The sequence below is a fragment of the Globicephala melas genome, chromosome 18, assembly GCF_963455315.2.
Source record: "Globicephala melas chromosome 18, mGloMel1.2, whole genome shotgun sequence".
NCBI classification, from domain to species: Eukaryota; Metazoa; Chordata; class Mammalia; order Artiodactyla; family Delphinidae; genus Globicephala; species Globicephala melas.
The window spans coordinates 50,654,173-50,666,335 of NC_083331.1; the positions used below are offsets into that span (position 1 = coordinate 50,654,173).

The 12,163-nt window shown below is 37.3% G+C and overlaps 1 protein-coding gene across 1 annotated transcript in view; it reads right to left on the minus strand.

The window, feature by feature from the left end:
- The window catches only part of MYCBP2 (MYC binding protein 2), a 273,476-nt gene that overhangs the window by 141,976 nt on the left and 119,337 nt on the right, over nucleotides 1-12,163 (minus strand). The window contains exons 22-26 of the mRNA XM_030838623.3: nucleotides 9,242-9,446; nucleotides 8,436-8,589; nucleotides 4,228-4,400; nucleotides 3,208-3,333; nucleotides 2,993-3,120 (exon numbers count right to left, since the gene is read on the minus strand). Of these exons, the coding sequence (XP_030694483.1) occupies nucleotides 2,993-3,120; nucleotides 3,208-3,333; nucleotides 4,228-4,400; nucleotides 8,436-8,589; nucleotides 9,242-9,446 (786 nt within the window). The remainder of the gene's footprint in view (nucleotides 1-2,992; nucleotides 3,121-3,207; nucleotides 3,334-4,227; nucleotides 4,401-8,435; nucleotides 8,590-9,241; nucleotides 9,447-12,163) is intronic.

The following is a 12,163-nucleotide window of genomic DNA, read 5'->3' on the forward strand; positions in this document are numbered from 1 at the left end:
GCAGACCTGCTGAATAGTATGTTTATAATTTCGTTGTCTCCAGTAGATGCTGGACACTACAGAATGTAAAAGAGTACCTGCTTTTAAAAAAATGTTATTCAGTGAAATGTACAAATCTATATATCGAAATTAAGAAACACATGTCTTATGGTCTGTACTAACCTCAGTTTTCCTTATTTTATATATTTGCCTATTTAGAGCAAATGCTCCAAAAATGTTCTGTACCAGATATAAACATCTGAAGGTGAGAGAGCTCTAAGTTCTAAGTGAGCTTCCAAATGTAGTAGAATTTTGCTTCAACACGTAACTAGCTGTGAGATCCTAGGACCCAGTTTCCTCATCCATTAAAGGGAGATGGACACTAGCAGCGCCTACTTCATTGTAATTGTGAGAATTAAGTAAAACGATGCTTGTGGAACACTTAGAAAAATACCCAGCGGGGGGGGAAAAAAGGCTAGAAAAATATTAGCTGAGGAATAATAGAAGGAAAGGATTCTTAAGAAAACAGGTAACAAAAAATAGCTCAAATGGCATGGGAAAAGGAGATAGAAAGAGTGAGGGGGAAAAAAACAGTTATAAAAAAGGGGGAGGACTGCAGAGTACAGGAAAAGAATAAAAGAGAAGATATCAAATAGGAAAAGTTATGAAATTAAGTGAAAATAAATGAGAATTATGAGGAAGGGATCTTTTTAAAAAAAAAATGGACTAATACATATTTTTAAAACCCTTATTTCTCTTGATGATTATAGTAGGTGAACTACAAGAAAGGTGAGTAAAAGACTAAGAAGGAAGAGACGGGGATATTAAAACTTACTGGACAATTACTCTGTTAGAGGTCGCCATTTTTCAACTATATATGCTAATAGTTTAAAAATCTGTCTCCACCTCAGATCCTAGTCTGCGCCTGGGATTCCCCGGGGCAGTTCGATCTCACCAGTTGTAAAGTGACTCATCTCTCCTCCCTCCTGCCTCCCCTGCTCTGATTAATGGCACTATCATTCACCTACTCACTCAGATTAAAAAACCTGGGCTAATCCTTTTTTCCAAATCTCTCCACCAGCACTGTATCTCTCCTATTGCTGGTACCAAAGCTTGTCAGTGCAACCAGTGTTAGCAGTGTTACTAGCTAGAAGAGTTCAATATGAACTAATTAATTCTTCTCTCCATTCTCTCCTTGCTCTAACCCATATTCCACAAAGTTAAGGGTTTTTGCTTTTCTTGAATAACCCACAGCAGTCTTTTTAAAATGAGTATCTGATTAGAATACTTCCTTAATCTAAAAGTCTTCAATGGTTTCTCTTCTCCTTCTTTGTAGCGTGATATAAAGGTCCTTAAATGATCTAACTTGGCTCCCCTGTTTATGTTCAACAAATAATTTTGAACACATACTGTGTGCCAGGCAGGGTTCTAAGAAACGGGCATACAGGGGTGAACAATGCAAACAAAAAAAGGGGCGGGGGGGCTACTGGAAGTAAGTCTGTGGTAAGGGAGAGGATTTACAGTTTTAAATAGGCTCACCAAGGAGTCACGATCTTAAGGTAAAGAGGAAGTGAGCCTTGCAGGTACCGGAGTGAAGAGCTGCCGTCAGAGGGAGTAAGTAGCAAGTGCGAAGGTCCTGAGGTCTGACTATGCCTGGTATGTCTGAGGAACAAGGGCCGGTCAGTATGGCTAGGTTAGAGTGAAGCAGCTAGTATAACATAAGGTCAGAGTCAGAGTGGTGATGCAAGTCAGTTCTGATGTTGTTTTTCAGGCCCTTGTAAGCCCTCTGGTTTTTATTCTAATACTGTTAGAATCACTCTGCTATGTTGAGAACAGACCGAAGGGAGCAAGGACAGAAGCAGATACAAATTGGGAGGCTACTGTAATGCTCCAAGCAGCTGTGGTTTGGACCAACTTGGTACCAGGGGCAGTTTTTAGAAGCGGTTAGATCCTGGATTTATTTTCAAAGTGCGGCCAACAATATTTGCTGTGAGAGTGGATGTGGGGTGTGAAAGAAAGAGGGAAGAAGGCAAGGATGACTCCAAGATTTTTGGCCTAAGCAACTGGAAGAATGAAGTTAACTCTATTCTGAGTCAGTTAACAGGGATGGGGAAGGACAAGAGAACAGCAGGTTTAGAGAGATGGTCAGAAGCCTAGTTTTGAGTATGTTACATCCCAAATACCTGTTAGCTATCCACATGGAGATGCAGAGTAGGCAGTTGTATATATATCTTTGGAGGTCTATTAAGTGTGAGAGCGATAAGAGAAAAAACACTTAAAGCCGTAAGGCTGGATCACCGAGGGGGTGAGTAGACTTTAAAAAGACGTCCAAGACTGAGTTCCGGCACTGCAGCGTTTCGAGGTCGGGAAGATGATGAGCGGCCAGCAGGAGACTAAGAAGAGCGGCCAGGGAGATGGGAGGAAAATGAAGTGTGGCATCCTGGGAGCCACATGAAGAAACCATATCGAAGAAGAGCTCGACTGGATTAAATTCTGTAGACTGGTTAAGGAAGATAAGGACTGAGACTACAGTAGTACTTAACTGAGAATTTTTTAAGAAGCCTGCTATTGAAATTAAGGCATAAACTCTAGTCGTCTCTCTCACTTTAAGAGCAAAATCGGATAATGTGACAACAGAAAATTCAAGCTATTAGTAAATTTTCAAAGACTGAGCACAGCCTTTGCTTAGTATAACTGTTGCCCTTTCTGAGATGAATAGTGCAGTAAACTTAGGACTTTTGATTGTTTTTTGACTCTCTACCAGATGGAATCCATCCCCTTACTCACTTCATCCCTGGTCCCCACGCCTGTGGTGATGATGTCTGTTTACACAGTATTTGGCAGTAAAAATGCTAAAAACTTTTTAAAGCTACATCCAAATGCCCCTGCATCTTATCATTAAAACGGCTACAAGAAAGTAGGCACATGCAAAGGTGCCTTCTATAAAATAATAAACTAAGTCAAAATACTTATCTTCAAACACAAAAGGCAACAGTGAGAATGAACTGCTTACCTTAATTTTAGCGGTATATTCTCCTCTACCTCCAAACAGACCAAGACCACCAAGTAAAATGTCTGTGTCAGCACTAAAACGTATAGCTTCTACCGAGTGAGCAGAGTAACCCCAGCCCCCTCCATGACCTAAAAGATGCAAATGATAACTTATGCTTTAAAATATCCATGTATTTCATTTATAAGACAATATTTCCTAAACATAAATATACATACTTTCAAACCTGTTTACTACACTATAATCTTCTTTGGAATAAACCTTCATTACTGCTTGAGTCTCCTCCTCTGTACTGGCAACACCCATCTTTAAATCTTGCATAGTTGCCAAGGTATCAAGACAACCTAAAAGCAAACAAATAAAAATTCAACTCCTTGAAATTAAAACTTCCCCGAGTACTTATAGTATGAGATGCTGGAGGGGATAAATTAAAACAATAAATTCTGAATTGTGCTCAACAAATTTATTCCAAGCTTTAACATTTCATGGAAGATACTTTTACAACCAATAAAAATTACCCTCTGCCTGGGTAATTATCATATTTAAACATAAGCTATATGACAATGTTTCACACAAAACTATCTCTCTGAAAAGTTGGAATCGCTTAATCTTTGAGTCCCTACAAGGTTCTTCCTTTTATCAAACTCTCTGAATCACTTTAGATTGATTCTTAAAGTACTATTTGAGGAAGACACAGTAGCCTGAGATAACCTTAATCAGTGCTAGTTTTGGATGTTTACAATGGCTACCAGATGTTGTAAAAGTGCTATATCTCAAATTAATTAATTAGAAGTGAAGTTGATGTGCTGTGGAAAACTATTATGTAAGAAGAAACAAGTGGTAACTATAAAATTCATATCATATTTTATAGAATTTATTTTAAATAATGTATAAAAATTAAATATTATAATTATACATTTGAATATTTAACCTACATCACTAAAGTTTATATATTCAAGTTAAGCAAAAACATTACTTTACAAGACACATATTAGGAAAATTATATTCAGGGCTGCTTTATATTTGGGCATATATGAATCGTTCAGGGTGTTGGTGTAAGTCTGATGTACTGTTTTCTGTAGGGTAAACCTCTTAAAGTTAGATGATTTAACTTATTTTGCACCTAGCGCATTACTGTTTAACAAACATGACAGAATGATATACAAATTTAAATACTCTTAAAAAAATCCTCAGCACACATTAATGAAAATTAGCTGATCATCAAATACCAACCCTACCTAGAATGTGCAAAGCTGCATGAGACCGGGTGGTGAGAGCCCTTGATCCCGTTGGTAAGGCAAGTTCAGGACTTAGAATACTACATCGGGACTGCATGTCTGCTGCAGAGGGAAGTCGGGCATCAGCAACCACTGCATTGTAACACCATAGTTCTCTAGTGTTTGGTCGAAACCTTTCAAGAAAGAATAATTACAGTATAATAAAACCTGTGAAGTATAATTGACAATAAAAAGAGAGTAATACGGCCAGCTTAAACAGGACAAAACATAGCTCATGACTTTCCATATCTGAGCTAAAGATATAAATAAAGTGATTATGTCACTATAAATGAAATAATTTGAACAAAACAGTAATATAGATCACATTTCATGAATAACAGAGCAACAGTATACTTAAAAGTATAATGTGTACTTACAAATGTAAAGCTTTTGTACAGCAAAAACTCCATAAAAAAGTGTATAGACAAAAGATAAGTCAAAAGAAAATACATGAAACAAACATATGAGACAAAACTGCAATATCCATAACGTAGAAGAGCTCCCGCAAGCCAGTAAGAGATAATCAATCCCATATCGAAAGTGGGCAAAGCACATGGAATGCTGTTCTTAGGAAGGAAGCACAAACAGAATGTATGCAGATGCTGAATCTTACTAATAAACAGTAAAGCAGTCACAAAAACCATGAGGGACCCACAATGCCCTCCTGCCATTATCTCATTCCTTTTATCTCTTTCATAATAAAATTCTCAAAAAGCAGTTTCCACTTCTTTACCTCTTTTATTCTATAAATTCTTTTTGGAAGAGTTGTTTTTATCAACTATCGAGTACACACAAAAGAAAAGTAACAAAATATTTTCAAAATAAAGTATGAAGAATAATGAAACAATATACACTAGTAAAAAGAACACTACCATTATCTATTAAGTACTCTGTGTCTCCCTCCCAACTCAATTCCTTTCCTTTTCCTTTCAAAGGTAACGATTATATTGAATTTCAAAAGTTTATTATTTTCTTGCTTTTCTTTATGATTTTTCAAATGTTTGTATCAAAATAGTATATTATTTAAGTCTGGTCTTCTCAATCAATGGCACTTGATGATCCAAATTTACTAAATATAAAAGCACTTATATCCAGCAATCTCACTTTGGGTACATATCCAAAAGAACTGAAAGCAGGATCTTGAAGAGATATTTGCACACCCATGTTCATAGCAGCATTATCCACAACAGCCAAGAGGTGGAAGCAACCCAAACACCCTTCGATGGATGAAGGGATAAAGAAAATGTGGTAGAAACATACAATGAAATACCATTCAGCTAAAAAAAAAAAAAAAAAAAAAAAGAATGAACCTTGAAGACATTATGCTAAGTGAAACAAGCTAGTCACAAAATGACAAACTATGTATGATTTCACTTATATATATATCTAAAGTAGGCAAATGCAAAGGAACAGAAAGTAGAACGGTGGTTGCCAGGAGTGAGAGGGAGGGAGAAATGAGCTGTTCTTTGCATAAGTTTAAGTTTTACAAAATGAAAATGTTCTGGAGAGATGCTGTTCAACAATGTGACTATATTTAATGCTACGGAACTGTACACTTAAAAATGGTTAAGATGTTAAATTTTATGTTATTTCTATCACAATTAAAAAAATTTAAATTATTTTTAAAAAACACTTAAAAATAATACTGCACACAGAATAAATTCTATTTAATAGCTGCTATAATTGGTAGCATTAATATTATTGGTTTATTGCTTTTTAATTTAATCTATCAATCTAAGTGATACTTGTAGTCTTATTTATATAAAAAACAAAATACATGCATTTTAAAAGGTATCAAACAGGGCTTCCCTGGTGGCACAGTGGTTGAGAGTCCGCCTGCCAATGCAGGGGACACGGGTTCGTGCCCCGGTCCGGGAAGATCCCACATGCCGCGGAGTGGCTAGGCCCGTGAGCCATCGCCACTGAGCCTGCGCGTCCGGAGCCTGTGCTCCGCAACGGGGGAGAGGCCACAACAGTGAGAGGCCCGCGTACCGCAAAAAAAAAAAAAAAGGTATCAAACAATATAAATCAAACCTAATACTTGTGAGCCATAGCGAAGGTTAGTGGGATTTGGTACGGGGGAAGAAAAAGATTTGGAGAAGGACCACATCATTTTTCCTGTTTGTATTTTTGCTTTGCTTTTTAAAAAATAACACAGATTCATGTGTTAGTTTTGTAAATTTTGACATGGGAAATAAAATTGCTATTAACATTTATCTGCTCTTTTCAAATGTTAAATGTTTCTAATTGTTCAGGAGAAGTTATTGTTAAGAATACAAAAGGAGGCAGACTCAGGCCGGAAGGAAAGTCAAAGTAAGCTGATACTGAATCTGCAATGTCTGTGATAGCTGTAAAATGCACATACTCTACTGAAAAACACAAAGGACACAAAGCAGCCAGAAGTCAGGATAAAGGAACAAACTCTCCACCTTCCAGCTGTTTTACTCAAACACAGGAGGAGACTGTCCTTCATCTTTTAATCTCTGTTTTAGAATAAAGGGTAAATGATCAAGGACCTGGCAAGCATTTGAGATCATCTGTCCCCACTGCTACCACATGTGAAAAAGGCAAGGTTCAAGTAATCGGATACTTGAAGCACTTTGGAGTTCTGTTAAGACCCCAGGGAAATGATTCTAATGTTAGAATCTACTTCTACTGTTCTCTCTAATTTAGAGAATGCATTTCTAATTTAGTAAATGTATCCAGAAACTAATTCCATACTGCCAGTTTTTACTTTATTTTGTTAATGCAAATTTACTTCATTTAAAAATAAAACATGTAAGGATCATAGAAAATCAAACATCAATTTAAACCTAGGTCCAAACCAGAGCTTGCTCTTTGGTAACTAAGTCTCTTGTACATTGACTTCCAATCAGTAAATAGTTGAGGATAATTCTATTTTTACATCATTTGTTTCTCTATCCCCTCCGTTCCACTGTGACCACTCTAATTCTGGTTCTCAGTATCTCATGTTTTCATAAGAATCACTATAAGACTACTCACCTCTAGTCTCTTGTTATCTAATCTACCCTGTATATTGCTGCTACGGAGATCTAGAAGTACTACTCAACTCAATTCTGGCCTCCAAGTCTTCCCACAAAATGCCCAAGTGAGATAGCAAGCTTGTGAGCAACCTGGGAAGCACTATAATTCCTTCACTAGGAATCAGGCCTCAGGACTGATAGAAAACATGGCCTTTTAAGACTTGGATGGCTGGTAGAAATGAAAGCAGGAATGGGCAGAATAAAGAAGACAGAGGAAGTCTTCCCCTTTCAACTTACCTGGATTCCTACTAAGGCTGGCCAAATAAACAACGCAAGGGGGAAAAAATGGTTAAGTCCTGTGATGAGCCACTCTGGTAAGGGCAGTATACACCCCCTATTAGCATTCAAAGCTACAAATCTGAGGATAATTCTTTCCTTTACTCATTATGTATATAAAGCACCATAATAAATTTTAAACAAGTTACAATATAATTTCTTGAATCGCCTGTGTACCTGTATCCATCTCTACATTTTTATAATTTCCAGAGTTCGATAACCCTGTATATTTCTCTACCAATATGGGGATTTTGTTACATACATTCCTAAAGGGCAAGCTCATTGATCATATTTATTCTGTATTGTCTTTGGCATAATTTCTTCTACATAGCTGGTAATGATTAGATATTTACGGGACCAGGAAATAGAATGAATTCTATACAATACAGACAAGAATGCTGACAGACTAAAAATAATTAACAAGAGAACCCTTGAGAGTAAAATTTCTTATTATAATGAGAGTAGCAAAGCCTTCTACAGCACCTACTATGCGCCTCTACCCTAAGTTCTCATAACAGCCTATAAGGTACCATTATTATACCTATTTTATAAATGATAAAAGTAAGGCACACAGAGTCAAAGTAACTTGTCCACAGCGACACAGAAAGCAACGTGTGCAGCTGGGATAAACCTAGGCAGTCTGGCTCAGAATTCATGCTTTGAACCACTACACTAAAGGTAGCAAGAGTGAAGGTCCCCAAGAGTCACTGTGATAGAAGTGTAGTTAACAGTTAAATAGGAGAGTTCTCATCTATGAAAAGTCTGCCTATACATGACTTTTATATTCCACAAAAGTACAATTTGATCCAAACTTATTTATTACTCTATTTTATAAACAGAGAAGCTTACCTCCAAATGACATCATACACAGGATCAAGACACACACCAAATCCTTGCAGATCCTCTTGTTCAGAGTCATTAAACGTTTTACAACTCCCATCCACTTTATTTATCAGAAGACACTTAAATGGAGGAGGTTCTGATATAGAAGCAGGTACCAAGCCTTAGGAAAAAGTATTTATATATTTTAAAGATGCATTACCTTTTTATATTCCCCCAACTTATAAGATAAGCATTTCCTGTAAGGTAAGTATTATTACTATCTCCATTTTACAGAAGAAGACACTGAGACTGAGGGATTTAAGTAACTAAAAACCTTTAAGTAGCAGAATTTGGACTAAAACCTCAGGCTGTCTAAGTCCACAACACATGCCCTTAATTTCTACACAATACTACTCTATTATATAATTATTCATGATACCATGGACACAAGTATAAATTGACACCTTGGTCTCGATGAAACGTCAAAGTTTGACTTATGTAACCTTCCATAAAACTAATTTCCATCATTTACTTGACAAGAACCAACACAGAAAAATTCCTCTTTCCAATACACTGTATAGGATTTATACCACTACAATTTAGCTCATATTTCCATCACTCTCTAGCTTATAAGTACTTTGGTTTCTACTTTCCTAATTATTTCATTCTTCCAGCACATAGATACATATAAACATAGACACTTAGAAGCTTCTTTTAAACTACTTCAAACAGAAGAAAACAAAAAGCTACAGGACTACATCTCGTAATAGGGAAAGATGACCGTTTACTATCAAGGCTATTTTGGAGGGACATTTGCTTGTTTGGGGTATTACCTATGATGTGTTTACTGGCAAAAATTTCTGATGTAGCGAGCACATGAGAATTAATAAGTGCTTCATCAATTCGTAAGAAAGTCTGGTCCCCACTTGCACCTATCCAGGTAGCTTTTCTTCCATATTTTGATCCAATGTTAGGCATGGGAGCTGGTTTTGCATTCCAATATGGCACATCCAAAATTGGTCTACCCAGTTGTCCTTTCTAAAAGATTAAATAAATCGTATTAACAATAATACTGGATAAACAATTTATAATATTGTATAAAGTTAAGGAAACAGTAGACAAAATTAGCTCTGTGAGACGTTATTCTTCATCAGTTGTTAGCTATATTTTTTAATAAATGAAATTCATATGAAATTTGGACCAAACATTTACAAAGGAGTAAAATAATTTCTGTTATTCTTAGGAATTCTCCCCCTAATAAACCACATAGTACATGATTAAAAAAATAATAATACAGTTGAAATATTTCTCCATGTAAGAAATCTCCCTGAAATACTGTGATTGTCTTTACCAATATTTAAATGAAAAGTATAATAAATACACAATATGTTAAAAAATTGGTAATACAAATTGTTCATTTAAAAAATCACTTTGCTACTTTAAGTTGACGGTACCATAAAATGTCACTCTCGAACTCACAGAGTCTAAAAATATTTGGGTAAAAGGCCAAAATAATGAATACTGCCACTGTGAATACAATTAGGAAATTACATATTTTTCACATGATCATGTGTTAGTAAGTTATTTCACTTATTTTTCAAGATAGACAGCAGAATCATTATGCTGTCTTAAGTAAGTAACTGTGAACTCACTTAAAAAGTATGGCTGTCTCTAGGTACCTGTTTGGTAAGAGTAATAGGAAGTTTCTCACTACTAAGCGAGTAGCTGTAAAAGAATGTTAATGTTGGATTGGGAAATATTCACCCACCCGTGGCTCAGGAGCTCTCTCTCTCTCCTAGCATTCCCCTTCCACAACGCCCTGGAAGGCAGACAATGCTGCACCACGGCAGCCAGGGTTCACTACAAGTAACGGGAACAGGAAATCACGGCAAAACACCCAGAGCATAAGGGAGCCAGGAACACTGCAAACAAACACAGCCACAAACTGACTGCAAAAGCAACAGAACATCAATCCCTGGGTTGAACCAATGGAGGGAAAAGTGGCAAGCACAGGATTAGAGAAGCAGCCAAGAAATTTCAATGTTTATCTCAGCTTCTTTCAAGATCCTTATGTTTTGACAAAACAACAACAACAGCATAAAAATGTGTACGTCATATTGAGGGGTATTATTATGCTTTTGGAGGAAAAGAAACTAATTATATTTTTCATTGACTACTGAAATAAATATCTATTCCCCTATCAACCAACTAATGTGAAGAAAAGCAGTCTAAAAATATGATAGCTGCCTGGACAGGCCCCATGGGATTCAGAACGTGGTTATAAATAAGCCACATTTAAATACACAGAGGTTCACAGCTACAGCTTCTGGGACTAGAGGACAATGATGATTGTCTGATTCTAAACATTACCATTCACATTCCCTCCAAAACAACAAAATTCACACAGAGCGGGCTTCTCTGGTAGCGCAGTGGTTAAGAATCTGCCTGCCAATGCAGGGGATGTGGGTTCGAGCCCTGGTCCGGGAAGATCCCACATGCCACGGAGCAACTAAGCCCATGCGCCACAACTACTGAGCCTGCGCTCTAGAGCCCGCAAGCCACAACTACTGAGCCCACGTGCCACAACTACTGAAGCCCACGTGCCTAGAGCCCATGCTCCATGACGAGAAGCCACTGCAATGAGAAGCCCGCGCACCGCAACAAAGAGCAGCCCCCGCTCGCCGCAGCTAGAGAAAACCCCTGCGCAGCACTGAAGACCCAACTCAGCCAAAATTAATTAAATAAATAAATAAATAAATAAATAAATAAATAAAAAATCCACACAGAGCAAAGAAAACCACACATGACTCAAGCCTTCAGCAGTATCAGGAAATAATGGACCTCAGGACTTTTAAGGTGCCTGAAACCGGAGGGTGGAGGTAAGGTGCCGGGCACAGAAGGGGAGGCTCAAGAAGGGAACAGAGGGAAGAACTGGTGAAATCATCCCCCAAGGGAAAACCTGAACCTCTGCGTGAAAATGCCAGATAACAGGCAAGGGCTCGAAGGTTCACAGTGCCAGCCACAGGAAAAAGGCTTCAAAGTACGCAGGACGATTGCTCACCCATCAGGCTGACACAAATTAAAAGGTATGAGGGACAACACATGCTGCTGGCAAGGCTGTGGAGAAACAAGCACTCTCGGACACTGCTGGTGAGATGCAAAATAGAGGGGAATCGTTACTATCTCACGAAACTACACAGGCATTAGCCTTCGACCCAGCAACCTTACTTCGAAAAATTTACCTCAAAGGCACACCTCTAACAATATTCATTGTTATTGTTGCAAAATATTAGAAAATACTTCTTATTCCAAGCACAAGAAATTGATTTAATAAACTACAAGATATATACACAATTGTACTATGCAGATGTAAAATACGAATTGGGAAGATCTCTATGAACTGATGAGGAATGATTTCTAGGAGATACAGTAAAGTGTAAAGACAAAGTACCGAAGAGCATATATAAAATGCTACATTTTGAAAAACAAAGATGGGGAAATAATTATATATATGTATATATATACATACCATATTTATACCTATATCAATGCAGATATAGATAGATGGTGTGTGTGGTTATTTACGTATTAATCTTTAAAAAAATAAACACAGGAAGGAGAAACTGGAAAACAATGAACTTCATAACCTACAAGCACGGCGTGAAGGGGTGGGAAGTAGGGATGCCAGAGATGGGGGAGGGAACGACACTTGGGTGAGTATACCATTTTTGTGTAACTTAACTTTTGGAAACATG